Raw genomic sequence first — 21,595 nt, forward strand, 5'->3', positions numbered from 1 at the left:
CTGATGTGATTTGAAATTTCAAATGGCGGATGTAAATTTGAATCTTGGGATTTTAGAAACCATAGAAACATAGAACACCATTTATGTTTGCAATATATTAAATAATTATTAGATACATTCATGTGCGATAGTTGTTTTAAAGTCATATGTACAATATTTCGTTCCCACTCTTAATTTAAATCTCTGTTGTTCGTAATATCTCAGTACGTTTTACCTTTATGCTTGAAACAAGAATTTCAATTTAATTACAGAGTAATCAGCTTTTCGATATCGATTCTTCCTTCCCCTTCATTTCTAACTTTTTTATTGTACAAAATCCGAGCGAATATCAATTTTTTGAATTATATTTCTAGAAAATGTATATCGTCAATGGAACTTCAGAGGTGCGGTTTAGAGAATCGTAGGACTCAAATAAATTACCAACGACGGTTGAAACAACGTTTTTACAGGAATGAGAATAATCGAACAAAGAGCAGAGAGAATACTGATCGCGCGAAAAGGGATAATGTTGAGAATATAAAATTATATAGGATCGTAATACTGTTGAATTGGTTAGTTTAATCTATCTGTACCCTTACTTTTTCGATAATGCGCAAGACAAAATTATTCTAAGGGGTTTAGAGCATACGTTACTCGCCCGAGTACCTTACAAAAAACTTTAGTACCTGTTCTGGTGGTTTCTTTCTGTTTTTGCGCATTTATCTCCGGTTTACCGATACACGTCTGAGGATATTATGAAATAGACACACACAAATTACTATAAAATCACACGTTACATCCACACTTAATTAGAATGAAAGAGAGCGAAAGAGAAACGACGAAAACATCGGGTCGGAATTTTCTTTTGCATTCGAAGAAAATGAGAACTCGATAAAACCTCCGTATTCACAGACTGCACTTGTTCGCAAATAAAAAACGAATAAGAAAGAGAGAAACTCTGTGTTGAACAAAATAAAAATGTACTTTTTGGCATTGTGTATAACCGTAATATGATGTTTTACACGTATACTTTGAATATTTTATTTTATTTTTTCTCCTTTTTTTTTTTTGCTTTTTAATCTCAGAGGAACAAAAACGTGCTAAAAAATTTCGTGCTTTTTCTTAACTTATCGGATCGTTACGACTGACTCTTATTATGCAACTCTCTTTTCCTCCTTTCTTTACATTTCCAACTAGCAGGTTCTTAGAAAGTGAAACCCTGAGAACATGGAGGTTTAAGTGAACCTTAAGACTTCGTGATAGTATGTGCGTATTATGTACATCGTATGAATACTTTAAGATAATCTTTTTAATAAATATAATAGATAATATAAAAGGGCACTGTGAACTAATTACAAACGTTAGAGAAATATAATATAATATAATATAATAATAGCAGTAGTAGTGGTAATAATAGTAATAATAGTAATAGTAATAATAATTATTATAATAATTAGTAATAATAAATATGATTGTATCGATAACATGCCCTTTTTAAGGTAACCCAAGAATAGGAGGAACGTGTATACATTAAAATTGTTCGAAACTTATTTAAGTCTGACTAAGCATTTAGTACAACAGCATTTTTTCCGTTTATATAAAATTCGAAGATATTCCTAACAAACGGTTCACTATCGATAGATCTGAGACGACGTATCGGTCGAAGTGACCCTACTAAATTTTGCGCATAATATACAGACTGTACAGAAAATACACGCATTGGGTTCTGGGCAAAGAATTTTCTCGGCAAAAAAAGATTCTCGTTCCAATGAGTTCATTGGCATCGTCTAGTGCGTAATGGCAAATCAAATCGTATAAATTACAAGATAAGTCGAACGGTAAATCTAGATTCTAGATCATGAAATTTAAATAAAACGCAAGACTCATAGTTAAACGTTACGCTAACATGGCAGCGTTCTTATAAACAAAAACAATTATAAATCGTATATCGAGAGCGATCTAAACGGCTATCACATATTATATTCCGCGATGTAACAACAAATTCACCATGTCTCCGTTAAAATTCGTATCATACATTAAATTTAAGACGCAAGAAAAATTCATTGTAATATCAATTGCCTTTGTAACAACAATTTAGTATTACGATTTTCTTGCAACTATTATAATATACATTTAACAAATAGACGGTTAGACAGAGTGTTAGCTATAAATTGGACATCGATCGACATCGACATTCAGGATTTTTAAATCGTTTTAATAAGAAATTCTCAGATAAAACATCTATGCAAACACGGTCCCCAAACAGAATTTCTACTATTATTCTTGTTTTGATATAAGCGCGCTTCATTTCACAACGCACCTTTAAAAAACCTCTCAATGTTGCTTTTAACAAGTAAATGCTAAAAAATTCGTATTAAAAAGCGTTTGCATCTACAACACCGCTTTTGGACACGCCCTCAAATTATATCAACATTCGCATACTTTCTTCGTGTAAATACATTTCGTTTTCCGGTTGATAAGATTACGTTGTTGATAAAGCTATGGCGAAATGAAAGTTAATGCAACCGTGTTGATCTATTGATTCTCCAATTAGTGAAATCAAAAATGTATATATCTTACGACACTTCGACAATATCAACCTAAATACTTAATGGCTCGAAACAAGTGGTCGATTCTCTAAAAATTTCAATTGTAAATCACACCGTTCTCTTTCTCTTATTCTCGTATTATACACGAAGGCTTTCGTGGAAGAGCGCGTTTTGAATTTGCTTGATATCTTTGCACTATAATCTTTAAAAAATTCTACCGTTGCTAAAACGAAGCACGTTTGATTCTCGAGGTAAACTAGTTGTTCATTCGCCCCTTTTAAAGGTTCAACTTCGTACGACTTTCCTAAATTTTTTCAACGTTTCATCGAATTGGAAGTATTTTTAATCTATGCAATGATCCCTGTTTAACAATCCCTGTAAGAGAATCTTTTTAGAAAGTGTCAGCCAACTATATCCAGACGCGATTCAATTGTAATTGTTCTGAGACGGTGTAGGAGATAATCTTTGGTTACCCAAAAATGCCTATTAAATACGATCGTCGATTACTTAGTTCCTGTATGACGGAAGCCGTTGTAACACGTTATAATATATTTGTAGGTCTTTAAATCTTACATATCAGTGACCGATCGGCCGTTTAAATTATATCGTCCATAGTTTTGTGATTTTTCGCAACATTCATATCTTTTTTTTTTTTTAAGTTTCATTATACTTAGGTCTTCTTCCTTAATAAATCAGTTTTACAACTTTAACCCTCTCATATAAAGATTCTATAACAATATATCCTTAAAACTTTGTACTTGATAATTTAATTTTTAGACAGGCGTTCAAAGTATGAAAGACACGTCGTAGAAACAACAAAAATCAGCTAGCATTTAGTACGAGTTTAACAAAATAGACTCAAGTCCTACCAAATCGTAAATGACGATAAAAATGCGAAACTAATTATCGTAACGGAGAGTGCAATTAATCGTGGTTAGAATATAAAGTACATATTACCCGATAATGCAAGTAGCGATAAACTAAGCATACTATTATGAAACTATTATTAATTATTATTTATCTATCAAACGTATTAATTCATATAGTAGTACACTAATATAATAAATAAAGTCTGTACGAATGAAACTGCATTTTATAGAGCGCCAAGTCTTGTGACTTTAACTCTGGTACACGTAACACAGAACACAAGAAAAATTCTTTAAACCTATGAAATAGCATAATTCACATACTTGTATACAATACATTATATATTAATTTAATTGACGTAGTAATTGTTCTCAAATGGAATGTTCATAAAGTAAGACGTTTCATACTTTACACGTTTTAAATAACTCGTAGTCATCTTTTAAAATGTACAATAAAATTTACATATGAGAGGGTTAAACTTGGACCGGCATCCGATTGTGCCACGTTTCACGCTATTACTCGGACAGCCGTTTCTAATTGGCACATTTGCGCCACTTAGAACGTCGTTTATTCTTAATATCGAATCGCTTGTTCACAGAGCAAAATGCCAAGGAACAAAAACGGAAGGTTTCTGTTCGCACATATTGGCCTTGAAAAAACTAGTCTTTCTTTAGATATTCTCTAAACATATAGCCTAACATAAGAGTAGAAATCTGAAATATTACATCGATGGAGATGATAGCAAAAAATAACTTTTAGTTATTTAAGCTAGAAATAGGCTATGTAAGGAGATTGTTACGCATACTCGGGAAGAACATCAATCTGGTACATGATAATAAAGGTTACACCCTAATCAGAATCTTCTTCTATGGTTGGAGGTAACATAGCAAGATGTTGTGAACTAAGTATCCCTCTGGAAAGCGCATACTCTGCCAGAGCACGATGACAGAAAACGTATTGGTCTGGCATTTGAATACTGTAGGCCCTCTGTGCTCGGATTTTTTCCACAGTCCCACGAATGTCTACAGTTCCAGTATCTTCTAGTCGCGATATGCAAATATCTAATGTGCAAAATGTTCCTAGAAAAATAACATCCCGCGATAAGTGTCTTTGTTCTACTCCCTAAACGTTTTCTTTGAAACTCGCGTGAATATCGGCATTTATACCTGTCCTTCCTATTCCTGCACTGCAATGAACAACTATAGGAGGTCCTCGCGGATGTCCAGCCCACGTATCTCCTCTACTAGCAAGTAATTTATTTTGTTGTTGTCTTACTAAGGCTAGAAACTGTAACAGAGCTCTGGCCGATTGTGGGACACCGTAATCCGGCCACGCGGTGTACAGCATATGGCAAACTTCCCTTGCCTCGTCAGTCTAAAATAAAAGCGTAATGTATTTATCGATTAGAAACTTCTAAACATCGAGGGCGTCAGTTCCCGTCCTTGAAAGTTAAGCCAACACCGAGACATACCTTGTTGTTTGTAAGAAGAAGCATTGATATCGTATAATCGGGATTCGTATCAACCTCAAGAGTGGTTACTGTAAAACCTCCCGCTTGTACTTCATCTCCCGGTTCCGGTCCCCAATATTGTGCACATTTCGTGCGACCTCTTTCCACCACTCTAAAATCCATCAAAAATTATAGATATCTTTCCGGTTGAACATCAAAGCAATCAGGGAAATGTGCCTTTATCGATCTACCTTGTGGTCATAACGACAACGAGCGTTTGCTGTTCCCAAATCATTCTCCAGAAATCACCGCAAGTTTTCGGCAGCGGACCCTGTGTGCTAATAAACGCGTTCTTCTGTTTGTAACCGTCAACAAAATTAGCATTTATGTAATCCGATGTGGCGTCCCCGTCTATTTGCGACAGGCACACTCTACTATGATCGTAGCAAAGCACGTCTGTGTACCGGTTCTTCGACTGATTCGATCTTAATCTGAAAAATGTATCGAAAATTGTTTGTTAAACGACGATTCGGTGATAATCCTACGAAACATATTTCTCAAAGAATACAGCCTTCGCGTACTTTGCATTATTGAAGGAACCTTCGGGCGGTCTTTGCCTAATTTCCGTGTACTCCGCTATGAGACCTGCGCGTCCTCTCGAATGAATCTCTTCGATGAGTTGTTCCATGCTAACGGCCTGAATGCCGAGATCCCCGTGTAGGCTATCGTCGTCGCTAAACCCTGAACTAGCTGAGGACGGAGGCTGTACTGGAGATGGTGCCTCATCGGTTCCCATCCAGATATCACCATTCGTAATCTCGATATCTCCAATATTGGAGATACCATTTTTAACTTTGTTTTTATCGATTATAGGACTAGTTGAGCTACTGACCGTAGTTCCATTGGGATTTTGAACCGTGTGGTTTTTCGATGTGGGCGAAAGAGGAGTACCCACTCTGGGGGTAACCTACACATATAAGAAATCCATGAATCATTGTTGAAGAATTCTTTTGGCATCTACTAGAACAAATGGAAGCAATTAGAATACTGACCTCACAAAGCTCACCCCCTCCCCTGTTTGTCATGGATTTAAGACAGTGGAGAAGCCATGCCTCATGCTGTATCTCCAATGTGCCGCCCAAGCGATGCGGTAATGATTCCCGCGGGATATGTAACGTTAATTGAGGAATGGATACGGTGAATACTCTGTCCCTCAACTTTTCACGCACGAATAATCGAAGGATCTTGAAGGGTGCTTTGAACCACAGCGGTGCAGTCACTATTAAGACTTTTTTTAATTTTGCTGGATAACCACCCTGAAACAATACGACATCGTTATAGTACGTATACTCGACCGAAATTATTATAGTTCAATATTTACATTTTCCATCTTACATGCGACACCGTAAAGTATAAAACTGAAAATAATGGAACATATGCTTATAAACGAATTATTTACGCAAGTAGTAAACTGCAGAAACAAAGTAATAAAAAAAGAATAATCGAATAATCGATCAGTTTATAACATACAGCTTATTTTTATATAACGATATTATTATAAAAAAAAAACATTGCGTGCATCGCGCGTCTATGTGTTTGTGTTTAAAGATAAAAGATATTAAAAAACGATCGGTTAACGCGAGTGCATGATTTATTTTCGAAATGGAGCGACTTTCAAATTTGACCTTTGCAAGACGATGCAATAATAGAATAGTATATAAACCGAGAACTACGTTTTAGTGCCAACTGCAAGCAATCTTCGAATATATGTTTTACACGCGAAGGGGTTTCGTTCTAGAGGAAAACTACGGAATTACGTGGCACGAGTTTCGATCCAATTTAACGGTAAACCTGTCTTATAGGCTAGTTACGCGTTGCATCAAACGATGCAAAATTCAATTGAACTGGGACAAACGATTCATAGGCACGGGGTCGACGAACATTCAAGATTTCAGATCAATAGGGACGTGTAATGCGTGAAAAATTCTTTCTCACTTCTGGAGTTGTGCAAAATGCAGGAAACACGGTAACTTAACCCTCGGTACCCTCTGTGGTGTATATAGAGGGCGGAAGTACCGTAACGGCAACGACGTCAGCAGCAGCAGCACCACTACATCTTTACGATCTTAAGCGCACAAACTCTATTACATCGAAACCCCGCGAAAACACGACGAAAAAGTGTCGACGTCTTGAAGCTGTTTCGAATCGATTCAGAACGATTACCGATCGCTATACAAACAGATTTCCTATATCGAAGATCGTGACAGATGAAAATCGGGATCGAGGAAGTTACATACGAGGGTATTTTGGTGTGATACGAACACTTGAGCACAATCAATCAATAGATTAGAATTTTCGTTTACCGTATGTCGCGAAAAGGTGCACCGTAAGCGAATATTTTATCGGGCATCGATGACACAAGCTCGTTAGGCGATCTACCTATCAAACGACGGATCGTAGAACGTGGATTATCTAGTGTACGAACGAAGCGCCGATGTAACGATAAATCGAGCGCTCTCGATCGGCTTGAAATTCGATTAATCACCAGGGTATATCCAGTGGTCGTTGAATCGATGGAATCGAAATCACTGCCGACACTCGGTCAGTCAATCGATAGCGTGAAATTAGAATAACCGTTTTCTACGGTTGACGAGCATAACTCGCGCTGCTACAGTTCCCGATTGTTACAACGTCATTCTCGTGCCGCGGAGTGGTTGGTTTGCGTATTCGGATGGAACAACGCGACGATTCGACAACTCGAAGAAATTACAGCGATCCAAACGGTGGAATCAGGTTGTAACTTCTTCCGAACTGTGCACGATAATGCCGCAAAGGGGTCACGATGATTACTGACCACGAGCGTCGCGACGTTATCCCGCGCATGCGCGCCAACGACCCCTTCTTTTTACCACCGCTCTAGCATCCCTTACACGAATTTCTTTCTCTCCCCCCTCCCCCCTCCCCCCCGGTAAAGGTGCGATCCTACGTGCGGTGACGTATTATGTCAGTGTCTCTCAACCCGAGGACCTATTCTTGCTTCACGTCCGGTACTTTGGCAATCAGAATTCGTTGAAATATGTGAATCGTGTTGCGTACAACCCGGGGGTTATCAACCTCTAAAACTCGCCACCGCTAAAACTAGAACGTTCCGCATTATTTTTAACCGCAGATCTGACTACGTAAACAAAATATCACCTTCACCGTGTAGCACCTTTTTCTAGTTTTTAGTGCGAACGCCCTTGAGGAACGTGATTTTGAAACGGGTCACGTTATTTTTACCATGATACGAACTTTAATTTATCAGTCCATAACCGATGAAAAGACGAAACTTTATCGGGAAAAGTAGTAGTCAGTCCGCGACCGATTATACGCTACAGACGGGCATAATAGAGCGGAAAATGAAAGAGTATCGGAACGTTATTAGTCGAATAGAAAGCGATCACGTACCTTTATGCATTTTCCTTTTATATACTTCCCCTAGACACGCGTTTCAGAATAGTATTCTACTTTATCCCCGGTTCCTAATAAATAATCCGACTAAACTGATGATTATTTTTACCTCGGTGCCCGGTGACGTAAAAATGTTCGTTAGAAATAGTTTCACGAATATCCTATAACTGCGTCATTTCGACCAAAACCTTTGAAACTCCCTTGCCTCGCTCACAATGCGCGGCTCACTGGGCAATTGCAAGTGGGTTTCCGTGAAGCGTTAACGACCCCTTAAACTTCCCTGTTCTTTGAGATACACCCTTCTATGTACCCCACCAGCAGACGCTTCGGAATTACTTTATGTATTGCTGCGTATTATATAATCGAGATTCTAAGCGACCCGCTCCTTCCCTTTTTGCCACCAACTAGGAGGTACAACGGTCCAATACACGCGTCTCAAATATTTTCTAGCGTGCAACGTTACGCATTCGCATATTAGGCTAATCTTTTTCACAGACTGGCGACACATGCGTGCATTACACGGTCTGATTTCGTCCGTGGTACGAATAAAAGCCAAAGATGTTGATTAAATTTCCTGTGTAAAGATAATGGCCTACATTCGGAACGATCCGTTGCTACCAACAAAGCCTCTTTGTTTCTCGGTGCTCTGTAAACTCCGGACGTAGATTCGTGAATGAGCCAAGGTGAATATCGAGAATGGTAAATTTGTTAAGTCGCGGGAGTATATATCAAGTTTCTGTCAAAGAGTAATAAATTTATTTATTCAGGATTTAACAGTGTTTATAATAACTGACTTAAATTTAACGAGGTGTGTCATCATTCTGGCGCTACTTTTTTGTATCTCGATAGAGTTAAATAATAAATATATGTACAAGGGATGCGTAGATCGTTTTGAGATCGCGCGTGCACGGGTGTGAAACTTACCTTTAAGAGGGTGAGAATCTTTTGGGAGAGGTCATAGTCGAAATTCTGGTATTTGCTATCCGACATGTCATAAATAAAAACCAGACCGTGCTTTTGAGTTTCTACACTTTCTAGCGCTGCATCTAACTGGTACACCACACCCTGTAACGAGACAGTGAAAGTTCCATTATTAATAATTTACAACGTCTCTTATGGTATAATCTTCTATAGCTTTTGTAAGTACACACTCACTTGTAACGTTGTCTGGTGCGTGGTATTTTGTGGAAGGTGTAAATGTGCTGTAAAAATAGCTATGGCTGCCCCTGTAGCGTCCCTCGAAGGCTACAACATTTTCACAAATGCATCGTATAAACATCATGTAATCGAGAACGCCAGATCACATTCAGATTCTTTTTAACGAAAATTGCGAACTTACTAAAACTGTAAATTTTCCTGTGCGTAATTCACTGAGCAAAGGTTCCTGAGTAGGGTACAAAAGTGCAAGACCCTCTCGCCTTCTGGTGGCTTCGTGCTGTTCGTACAACGCTAATGCTCTCGCGACTTCAAATTTCCTCGCTGTTAAAAATTTCACAGCCGTGCTCCACGATACTGGACCGGCTCTTCTTCCAGCCCGGCATTTATTAACTGCTTCTATAAATTCTTTCGTGGCCTGTAAACACAACGAGATTGATCAGACATTTTTCAACAAAGCAGATCTTGTTAAATTTGAAATTTATTTCACATTAAATTTAACATTAACACAAAACACTTTCCACTAATCGTCAACTGCTTTCTCCGCTTAAATGGTTTTTTATATATCCCGACAAAAAACGCTAATTCGTAGAATGCGCGAAATTCTAATAAGAGGAAGATGATCATTAATCAAAAAGAAGATTATACGAGACACGTTTGGAACAATGGTATAGTCTCGCAACATTTCTACACTGTCGAAACGCGTAACAGTCATTCGTCAATGATTTGTGTACATGCCCTGGGTACCGATCTAACTTCCGGTGCCCGACTACGTACCCACCGGCAACTTCCGCCATAGTACGCTCGCCGGGGACCGGTGTGGTAAATGGATAGATTCATTCCAGGGTCAAGAAATTTAATATCGTAAATCGATACTTTAATAAAGCTTTGCTAACCGACAGTTCTCGCTTTGTTTTAATTCCAACGTCACGTTTTGCTTATGAAAGACGTACACATTCTATTTAATGCCACGATTGAATTTTTAGAGCGGAAGATTCGTCGTTTTCCGCGACGCAGACCATATAAAGCCACAAAATCCTTTTGTTTATCAACCGCATACTATTCGATGATTTATTTGTCACGATATATGACAATTTTTCTATCGAAAATGTACATAAATCTCGACATATTCACGAGAAATAAGATAATACGATGTTCCGAGAATTCTCAGTCGATAAAAAGATCGAACATTATTGTCACGATGACAATGTCTAGTTATACAAACATTGATGATTAAAGCACGATGTACACACGCGAGTCTATCTATCGCACTTGTTTAATATATTCAACGTTGAGTAGTGTAATCGCAGTTGCAATTCGTCGAAAGACATTCCTGAAGCGCTATCGAGCAGGAAGAATTTAGTTCTTTTGTCATTTCCGTTGAAAATCATCGGGAAGATTCAAAGGATCAGCGCCAGAGAAACGAGCAATGTTTATATTACGCGGTTGTAAACACGTACGCGATGTAGGGATCGAAGTAAAAAAAAGATCGCGATCGATCGTTTCGAGATGTCGGCGAGATCGGTTGAAACAATTTTTGGATACAATATATTCTATACGAGACGATAGATAATCGCTTACCTGTTCTTGCTCGACAGTTAACGTGGCTGCCATTTTGACTTAACGCACTGACATAACCGAAGAATCGCACTAGCACGTACTTGTTTTCGACTCTATCCTAACGATCCTCTGTCTGTGGCTACACATTTTGTTTCCACACCAAAACGCACAACACTATCCTTATGACCGACTGGTCGAAGCGATGACAAAAACAAGTGAATTGGTCCGGCACTCGTTCATTGTCCGACGCTTGACACAGCTATAGCAGAACCGCTCCGACCCGTTCAGACGCTCGATCGTCTTTCTCTCCGTAGGTTGAGCGCCATCTTGGAAGCGTGAGTGTGTAGGCGACACTATACCATACTATACATTAACTACAGATTTGTACCATAGTTTATCGGTCGCCTGTCCTTCTCACGCCGGATATGCTATCATTGGCCGAGTATAGTTAACGTCGAAAGCCTCTCTGACTCCCCAAGTCTTATACGATTTCGTGCAAATTCAACGCCGGAAACAAGCCAGGTGTGTTTTGGAACGGAAGCAGAATCGTTGTTAGTATATTATAATCCGGACACGTATCGGTACGTGTTTCAATGCGCGCGCTCGAATACCAGTCACGTATATATTAATATGCTTTCAGAGGATCTCGCAGAATTTTCGCAAAAAAGGCTGCAAAATTCTTGCGCTTTATAAATTGTATCAGCGAATTTGTTGACGCGCGTCTGGCAGATACACAAAATCAATTTTTTGTCGGTAACGTGGGGCAACGCAGTCAATGAACGAGCGGTTCATCCTCGTACTTCAGTCCCGTTTTGAACCCAATTTGAACATTTCAATCTCGAGCGATATATGGATCGAAATTAATTTGAATACGTCAGATGCCGTTGACGTGATTGATATTTTAATATCCTGAATACCACGCCGTTAATATGTACTACGATGCGTGAGAGAAATCACCGTCGAAACGTTGCCAATAAGCAACAAGTTAGCGTGCGAGCTATACGCAACAAGTCTCATAATAGAATTAAGTTTTTGTACGTTTGTCGAACTTGGGAAAACAAAGTTAGATGTATTTCTTCGTATAAATTCGATTCGTGTCTAGGAGCGTGGTTAAATGTAACGAATAAAGGTACGCAGACTGTATTTTTTTTTTTTTTGTAATATAAACATTTTTCTTATTCAAACGTATGTTCTTACATTTACACAGTACAAAAAATTATACTCAGACCTGCCGGCCCGCGGTTCATAATTGCTATGACTGGGGGCGACCGGTGATGGGGTAGTGTAGGACTTTGGGGGTGGATATTTTGTAGGAGTTTTAAGGGCTGTACAATTGTCTCATCCATTCCACTCCGCCCCCAATACACGGCCCCTTGTTCTCATTCTCGCTCTCACTCACTCGTGTATTCTTCCCGGAATTTCGCTCAAAAAAACAACACACGCACGCGTTTATGCAGTTACATACAAGCAATCTTTCGTAATCACCTTCATTTATACACTGACGTTCGATAGTCGTGCTTCGCATCATGTTCGTATTCAGCAACATTTAAATATCGGTATTTCTTCGTTATAATTAATCGTAATAATGATAATCATAATCATAATAATTAATTAATAATAATTAATAATGGTATAATAAACTATCTATCTACGCGTGTAAGGTGTATTCTTTTGTCCATGGTTTATGGAGTGTGTAATCCCTTAAAGCCTAACTTTCTTTCGTATTTATATATGTATATGTATACATATAAGTATGTATAAATGTATTTACATACACGTAGCGGGAGAACGAATAATAGCTTTGTCTGCAGCAATAATACACAGAGTATGCCTATTTGCTTTTTTTTTTTCTATAACTTTATACATCGTCGTTATCATCAATTATCATTATCATTATCGTCGCTTGTGAATAATAAGGGTACTTTTTTTTTAATTCTTGTTATAATTTCCGTAATATTAACGTTACTTATCGACACTAAGAGATATTTAAAAATTTATTCGTTAAATATTATTTTAGTCAAGTCGTTGTATGCTAGAGACGAATGTTGAGATCAAAGAAATTGCGGATTTCAGGATTCCAGTGATTTGTTTCTCCTTATTTCTTCGCTTGTTGCTTGCACGTCGGTTTCGAGATTACCAGCAGTAGAGAACATCTGACGATCGATAAGCGCACCAACGGCGCGAGATGCTAAATCACATACACCTGTCCTCGAAAGCTGCTGCCTTCCTCTCTCTTTTTTCTGCTTTTTTCCATTCTCCATCTCCTTCTCCTTCTTCTTCTTCTTCTTCTTCTTCATCTTACTCTGCTACCACTTGAGGTTGCGAACAAATCGTGAACGTTCAACTATGATATTCGCCGGTTTACGAGTGTGTGAAAAACGTCATCGTGGAACACAATGAACGAGGACGGCAATGGCTTTCAAGAATTCAGACATTGCGCAACATACCGTGAATAGCAGCGGTTTGTTCTATACGAGAACAGTTGAATGATAGGAACTCGGCCTCTCATCTGCGAATTCTGCATGACTAATCTGTTTCTTTTTGTTCTTTCTTCCTTCTTTTTCTTTCGCCTACCTATACACGTACGATACACAACGTGTAAACGCGTGAGACAGTCCACATTGTTCAACATTGGCACTTCGAAAATCGTTACAGCTTTACTTTGCATTAAATAATGTTACCATAGTTTATCGATATTAATTATAATACAATTAGAATATCGCTGCTCTATCGGATAGACGGTTTACGTGATTCGACAAAAATAACAGATCATTTTTACTTTGCTTTTTTTCTGCCTTTATCTTGTCCTCCTTTTCACTTTGTTTTCATCTTACTGTTCTTTTTACTGGGTCATCACTGGGCCACACAATATTAATCCAATCTATAAAAACATTAAATTCAATCGAGTCTATTCTCATCGATATCTCATATCCTATAAAGATAATATCGAAAGATTTGTTTAGCAATTTCCCTTGTTATTTTTGTTCTGATGCCTTAATTTAAACGACGGTGGTCATACAAACCTTCGGAGAAACTTTGCTCGGTATAGCCGATATATCTTTCGAAGAAGAAAAACAAACTGAAAAACGTATATATCCGAGGAAGCCGAACTGCGATTTATCGCGTGTAATTGCGTTAACGCGCAATGGTCGAGTCATCTTATTCCAGAAACTTGACCGTTGCGAACAGCTTAGGCAGTGTTTTCCTCTTACACTCATCTCCCGCGCGAAACACAAGGACGATAGCAGGAAATATATATCGGCCATTTGGCAAAGCGCTTCTCTGTTTGCTTTCGTTAAATCGATACCAAAAAAGCACCAGATCACGAGAGCACATAACGCGGATCGACAAGTATCACTGATCCAGCTAACAATTTAATCGACATCTAATTGCACAAAGGTACCTCTAGACGATCCTTTTCGTAGATGCTAGTAAGAATTCATTACACAATAATCCATTATCTACATTTATATAATATAGACAATATGTATTGAATACAGGCACGATATAAGTAATTACAAATAATGCATGATCCAAAGTCCTCCTCATAGGTATCACAATGATAACGGACACGGCGCGCGCGCGTTCGCGGGACCGACTCCATAACTTCAATGAAAAAAAGCCGCGGACTTCATGTCCGCAAGCACGTTGCTCGAGAGGAAGGAAAAAGTATGTGTAAAAGGAAAATTCAAATGAAACAACGAATAATCTCATTGGCTCAGCCAATATCGAAAAATGAAACTTTTGAGTTACTCGTCAAATATCACAACAAATTCTTGCACCTTGATACAGGTTTTATCAGAGTATCTTGGATTTATTCTCCTGTCGTCTCGAACCGATCCCGGGCATATGCTATTCGGGAGACGGATACACGACCCGATAACAGGTTACGCACTCACTGCTATAGCGAGACTTTAGTCAAACAACGATCAACGGCTCTTGCGACCGCGACAGGGGGCCTAGGGCTACGTCTCCTCCTTCTTTATCTCGTTATTAGACTTAAGCTTGGCAAGAGTTTCTTCCTTCACGTTACTCAATACGGCCAGCGAATCTTTCACCGCGTGGTAGATTATGTTCTTGATTTGCAACTTGTCTTCGTGATTCGTGTGCGTGTCCGATAACGCACGGAACTCTTGCGTTAGGTGGAAGCAATGCGACACGTTTTCTGGAGATACGAAATCTTCGGCTACCTTTATACAATTGTGAAGGTTACGGACTTGATGCGGCGCGCCAGCTGGCACGAATACTGCATCGCCTAGGCACTGTACGATAGCGTATCTGTAACAAGGGAGAGAAACACATCTTTATTTTTACAAATACTTCAGAAAGCTACGAGAGACAGTGAGATCGTCGAATGAACGCAATGCTTACCCTTCGACGCCGTATTCGCGGTACAGCCGTTCTCGCAAAGGTCCATCAAGATAACAGCTTTGATCGTGAATTGGATCGTGGTGCGGCTCCAAACGAGCCCCTCGTTCCAAAGCTACCGCGTTCAATAGATCCCTGATCTTGTCGGCATCTCGTGCTGCGTATATGTGCCACAATGCGCCCGGTGCTTCTCCACGTTCACGAACACGACGGCGTGTCAAGATGTCACAGCCGGCTTCGTCTATCGCTCGTAGTGCTTCTATAACATTGATACAATCACGATTGTTAATCCTTCGAAATTTAATTTGCTTTAGATAAAAACAACACAAAATTATGGTAAATACCTTTGACGTATTCGTCGTTATCGGCATCCTTCGGAATTCCCACGTAGACCATAACGTTGACCGCATCGGAAATATCTAGATGAAGGTTGGTTGTTCCCTTATTGGGATGAAGAGCCGATCCGTAAGCGTTGTACATTTTGGGTCCCAAGTCTGGTCTCACGAAGCAATCCGGTAGACGGCTGGCCAGGTTCAATCTTCCGTTTCGATGGGTATACTCCGACAACGGCAAAACTTTCATTAAATCCGCGAATCTCGATGGCAATAATTCCGCGAAATCTTCGCCCGGTGGCCAATCCTTCAATTTCAATAACATTGGATTTCCCCTCTCATCCTTTAATCTCTTCGAGAAATGTTCGAATCCTTCCCAGAATTTACGCATTGGTTGGTTCGGTACCAAATTTCCGGTCATGCAGTTGATCAAGTCGTTCTTCTCGTCACCAAAGTCTCTAGCGAACGAATCCGGGTGCCACAGATTGATATCTAACGACTTCGCAACGTCCGACACGATGACTGGCTGTCCGCGTTTCCACTGGTCTTGAAATATTCTATAATTGTTAGGATTGTTTGGATCGTTTAACCTGAGCAACTTTCCATCACAGAGCCACGAGTGCGGCACATCCGGATACAGACTCTTACTTTCGGTAAGCGTCATGATCCGAATTGGCAACGGTTCTCTTCCTTTCTGCGTCCATTTGTATCTTCTAACAAAATGCTTCAATTCCCTCGGTTTCTCGTCGTCCAGTTCACCTTCCCTCTCTTTCTTCACGCTGTGTTCTATTACGCTGGATATAACCTCATCCAGCGTGTCCATTTTCGACTTTTTGCCAGATTTCGCGACGTTGTTCTGCGCGTTGTTTCCGGAAGTAACGTTAACATTGCCGGAATTATTGGTCGGTGAATTCGATCTAGATCCACTACCGTTTGATTTATGGGACGGTCGGATAAGCAATTCCCTCAAGGTCGAGTAATTGCCATCTCGATCCTCATCGGAATCCGAGCTAGAACCACTTTCGTTTTTATCCTGATTCTGCAGAGCCACATCCGCCAGCCAATTCAACGGAGAGTTTTTGTCTTCGCCGTTCGTTTTGTTCTCCGACGATCCGTTCGATTCATTCACTTTCTTCTCTTCTTTGATTTCCTGTTTAACATTACCGTTCAGAACCGGTACCGTGTCGCCTTTTATCATGTTCCGTAAATATTCGTTGGCAGAGGTCTGAACGACTAGCGTGCAACCACAATGCTGTGGTATTCCCCATTCCGCGCGGCATTCGTGCAACCGTTGCCCGAGACGTGTCAAGCTATCGCCGGCGATAATTTGCGTGAGCATAAGTCGTTCGGGCTCGTGCACTTGTCTATTCGTACACAAAAGCCACGAAAAATCGTCTCTGTCCTTGCCGCTCTCTCCCCAAATCTTGATCGTTCCATTCTTGCGTCCCTAATAACATTTATGATTTGTGAAATCGCCACGAATAAAAATTTACATATATAAACGCAGCTACACGATTCACGCGTCAGAGTTAAAGAGCTCGATTTTTATAGGTATAATCACGTGGATTTCAACGAACTACTTATCATCATGTCCTACGAATGAATATAGATTTACAAAGATGAAAAGAAATGTTCTCACCTTGTAACAATCGATGCATACGACGAAGCCACATTTTCCGCAAGCCCAGTGATAGTTGAACAGGGTGGTCTCGCAGACATCGCACATCTCTCGAACACCTTGCACCACTCTCTTCCAAGCGACTGTTCCGTCTACAAGTCCCGAACTTGCTGTCAAGGTGAAGAAACAATCGATACGCAAAGCGTTAAATCATGCGAACAAAGGAAATACTCCAAGCTAATTTTCCTCGCGTATAATTGCATGCTTATGAAAATATCGAATTAAATATTTCCAACGTAAATGAACAATATACACAATAATGAAATAAAAAAAAAAAAGCTAAATGACCATATCTCATGCTAAATATACTCAATTTGTTTTTTGTTTTAAATTTATTCTCGTAATATCTTATATATACGCAACATCGATACTATGAAACATGCGTGAAGACATATAAACATTGATTTTTTAAATTTTTACTCTGTATTTTTCAATGACCATGTTACCTAAATGCTTGAATCCAACATGAAAAATTTACCTTCTGCCATGTGCTGTTGAAGAGCGTCCTTTTCTTGATGCAAGAGGTCACAGAACTGATCTCCGACTTGGCGAAGTAGTCTGTGAGCCATTTCCAAATCTAGATCTTCTTTGTCTCCTTTCTCTTTATCGTTTTTGTCGGACTTTTCATCCTTCTTCGTGTCCGTATTCTCTTTTCCTGGTAACCATAATCGAAGATCTACCTGTAACACGAAAACCAAACGATCGTTCGTTATTCTTGCAAACGTGCCTTGATAAAAGGTGCGACAATTTCGAATACTTACCTCAGACGCATCTTTATGAGGGTCGCTAAATCCTGCTATAGCCAACTGTCCGTTTTTCGTGTACCGTAATCTACGGAATGCATAAAATCTGCAGAAAATATTTTGAGGAAGATTTTTGGAGCGCTGGTGCGGTGTCCATCTGCACTCACGACATTTAGCCAACTTTGGAGCAACTTCGAAACAAGCGCCGTCTTGCAACCAACTGTCACCGGTTTTTTTCAATTGTGATATCGGAGGTCTACGAAAAGGATCGCCCCTACCACCGCTTCCACCTGGCCCACTGTTACCACCGCTCGTACTATCGTCTCTACGTTCTTTCTTTTGACGAGGTTGTTGATCTTCTCCGCCCAATTCGTTACCTTTCGTAGTCTTTGGTCTTCTACCTCGTTTCCTCGGTTCCTTATTATTTCCTATTGAACAAACAGTACGATCTATTTGAGTAACGATGGAGAACATTTATTTAGCCATTTATACACAAATAACTTAGTTCAGTGTTAAAAAGCTCGTTATATTGTTTGTATTTCATAGATGCTAATCAATTCATTATTTCATCATGTTTTTGCCTAATAATTGTTATTTGAATATTTGAAAATAGCAAGCAAGGATTTTATATTGAAACAGGGTAAGTGTACGAAACGGGATAACAAGGGTTTCAAGAGCATGGCGAACCTAAAGAGTGTCAGGAATACAACATTTTAACTGTAACATGTATCAAACGATCTGCGTTATCGAATTCTATCGAATCTGCATTGTAATTATATTATTTAATTATTTATTTCAAAATAGATGCTCGATATTTCTTCTATTACTGAATCCTACTATTTTATAATATTTGAATTAAGTTCAATATTTCATGTCGCTACGATAAACTATTTTTTCTAAACTATAAAAATTCTTTAAACTCTGGTTTCTGCAATAATCTTGTATAATTTATCTATCATTCTAGCATATTTTTTGTGTACTTAAAAAAAACAATAATCTACTTCACTTGTGTTCCTCGATAATTATTTCAATTTATCTCAATGCTTGAATCCGAATAGATCGATCAATGGTATTCCTGAATTTCTCGAGTTCTCGCATGGCTCTATAGAAAGGATTAAGTGTACGACCATGGAACACGGATCACTTACCCTGCAAGTGAATAGTTAGTTCACCTGATGGGAAGTCCATTTACAAGAAGCTACGTCAACTAACCGTTTCCCGACGAATTGTTGGAATTGGCCGTGGTATGCCGCACCCTCGACGTAGGTTGAATGGAACCCAACTGTTCGCTGGTATCGCTAGCAGAACCAGCCTCGCTCTCGTTACTAGACTCGCTGCCTACACCAGTCCCTCCAGCTTGCTTGTCTTCCTTTCGCCTCCGCTGATCTTCCGCGGTCGTTTGCTGCCTCCGTGCTGCGCCCTTCTTTCGTTTTACCTACCACAGGGCACAGATTATTAAGTAGTCAGGAAGTTCATGCTCTTGCCGAAACTACTGCCAAAATACTACAAAAACCTAGATATACGCGCGCGCGCATGCAAAGGACACGCACGACGCACGCACACCGTACCGTATACATATATCGTTTACAGTATGGCTTCCTATTCCAAGCAAATCAATTTCCGAATCGAATTACGTTACATGCAATAAGCCTAGATAATTTCAAACGAATGGTTTAATATAGAGGAAAATAAAAAAGAAGCTAAAAAAAGATAGCTCTTCTCTCATAAACAACAGAATAATTTAACAAGTTCTCGAAAGTCGAACACATATAACAGAATTCAAACAATCGTTTTGAGGTTAGGTTTCTTTAGTCGCGAATATATATAGGACGAAATCGCTTCACACTTTACCAATTCTATCCACTCAGAGCTATACATGTCGCACGGTCGATAATCGTTCGTAGAGCACATATATCAGCGTCAAAGTTCGAGAAACTCGTGCCAAAATAATTTCATTATATCGTACGGACAACGTTCGAAGACACCTTTCTACTTGTGGCTTGTATTGGCAGAGCAGTATTATCAAAATGGCGGCGAAAGAGGCGGGAAATTCAAACGCAATCGTGGCGGGAAATTCGAACGCGCAACTCTGACGCTACGTGGATTTCGCAGCAGACGTAATAATCGTGTACATGCTTCGACACAATTGAACTACTAATTATACGATATAACGATGAAAACCGTTACGAATGATACATCGACAATCTACATACTACCAGAAAAAGAGCGTAGACATGAGTAAAGGAAAGGATGTAGTAGTTATATTCAGAACACGACCTATTTAGAGAACCATGCAAGAATAATGTAACAGACGCTACATTGAGTCACTACAACGAGTCCAAACGACTTAGACGTCCGACTCTAGAAAAGTAATAAGATAGATACGATCCATATAGATACCTTGGGTGGCTTCCTTTTCGGCGGCGACTTCCTTTCCGGGTCGCTGCTTGACGAGTCTTCCTGTAACGTTTTCGTGTCCGTGGCGTGTCCGTTTAACGATTCTTTGTTCGCCGATTTACGACTACTTTTGGCAGTGACCTTGCTTTTATTGATGCTGTTCACCGCCATACTACCGATATTGTGAATAGAGTTGACGGCGCTAGGCAAACAAGTGGTGGTCGTATTGCCGGAGACGTTCGAAGAGGTGTCGCGTTCTTTGTTGTTCAACGACTGCGACGGTGCTTGGGAGATGTTCATAGGCAAAGTGACACAAGTACCACTACCTACGACGCCCGTTGTATCTTCCGTCCCATCTTCGCCGGAATGCCTCTGAAGCCAAGCCTTCTTCAGCTTGTGTACGGGATAACTGGTACTGCTGGGTGGTCTAGGTGCGGGACTATTGGATTTTTCGCTATCAACCGTGCTCGGATTAGCTTTGGCGGGCGTGCCGGGAGCACTAGGTGCTGGACTGGGCGCCGTGGAGGGTGCTGGACTGGGAATGGGCGCGGGACTCGGTGCCGCGCTCACCGTCGGATTCAGCGAGCTGACGCTACCCGTACTGGCCGGTCTCACGGAACCATCGCCGCTGGCAGTTCGTGGCGTTGGACTGACCGCTGTCACGGTACGTTCCTGTGTCGTCTGTGTGTTCGACTGGGCCAATAGAGCGACCGTGGTGTTGACGACGGTGGTGATCGAGGTCGCCGCCGAAGCTATCAACGGGCTCGGTTCGCTCACTCTCGAGAGGACCGGTGGTCCGACGCATTGCAACGATAGTGGCTGTGGTTCCTCTGTTCTACGTTTCTTGCAGACTTCCAGCGAGACCGGTTGGCCGGAATTCTCGGTCAACGACGGAGTGGGCGCTTTCCTCTTAGGCGAGCCGGATCTTTCCACTCCGAGATCGAGCGGCTGCGTTTGGAAAGAGGTGTTGATCTGAGGTTGCGCGTGTTGCACCGTCTGACCGGGTTGCTGATGAGGACTCGTGTGATGCGCCGGATGCGCGATGGGCCTGGACAGAGGCGCCGAAG

At 40.3% G+C, this 21,595-nt stretch overlaps 2 protein-coding genes across 2 annotated transcripts in view; both read right to left on the bottom strand.

The window, feature by feature from the left end:
* Positions 1-2,054: 2,054 nt before the first annotated feature.
* Positions 2,055-11,364, bottom strand: LOC100741022 (tyrosine-protein phosphatase non-receptor type 9). The gene is made up of 10 exons (XM_003490186.4): positions 11,032-11,364; positions 9,635-9,868; positions 9,451-9,540; positions 9,220-9,360; positions 5,898-6,161; positions 5,427-5,812; positions 5,097-5,336; positions 4,867-5,017; positions 4,562-4,769; positions 2,055-4,474 (listed from the first exon to the last, which is right to left on the bottom strand). Exons 1-10 carry the CDS (start codon positions 11,062-11,064, stop codon positions 4,245-4,247), a joined length of 1,977 nt encoding a protein of 658 aa, XP_003490234.1. The 5' UTR covers positions 11,065-11,364; the 3' UTR covers positions 2,055-4,244.
* A 1,485-nt stretch (positions 11,365-12,849) lies between these two features.
* The window catches only part of LOC100748410 (probable JmjC domain-containing histone demethylation protein 2C), a 242,142-nt gene continuing 233,396 nt past the window's right edge, over positions 12,850-21,595 (bottom strand). The window contains 8 exon segments of the mRNA XM_024368213.2: positions 12,850-15,288; positions 15,382-15,637; positions 15,723-17,157; positions 17,350-17,498; positions 17,867-18,068; positions 18,150-18,559; positions 19,344-19,566; positions 20,532-21,593. Coding sequence (XP_024223981.2) covers positions 14,976-15,288; positions 15,382-15,637; positions 15,723-17,157; positions 17,350-17,498; positions 17,867-18,068; positions 18,150-18,559; positions 19,344-19,566; positions 20,532-21,593 — 4,050 coding nt within the window. The 3' untranslated portion in view covers positions 12,850-14,975.

The sequence above is a fragment of the Bombus impatiens genome, unplaced genomic scaffold (genome assembly GCF_000188095.3).
Source record: "Bombus impatiens unplaced genomic scaffold, BIMP_2.2 scf_0406, whole genome shotgun sequence".
In the NCBI taxonomy this organism is placed as follows: Eukaryota; Metazoa; Arthropoda; class Insecta; order Hymenoptera; family Apidae; genus Bombus; species Bombus impatiens.

Bases quoted from the DNA above. Each gene is read 5' to 3' on its own strand.
- LOC100741022 (XM_003490186.4), bottom strand. From the start codon at position 11,064: ATGGCAGCCACGTTAACTGTCGAGCAAGAACAG. The intron at 5,813-5,897 runs GTCAGTATTCTA...TTATATGTGTAG, and splicing joins GAGGGGGTGAGCTTTGTGAG to GTTACCCCCAGAGTGGGTAC. The intron at 5,018-5,096 runs GTAGATCGATAA...GATGGATTTTAG, and splicing joins GTTGTCGTTATGACCACAAG to AGTGGTGGAAAGAGGTCGCA.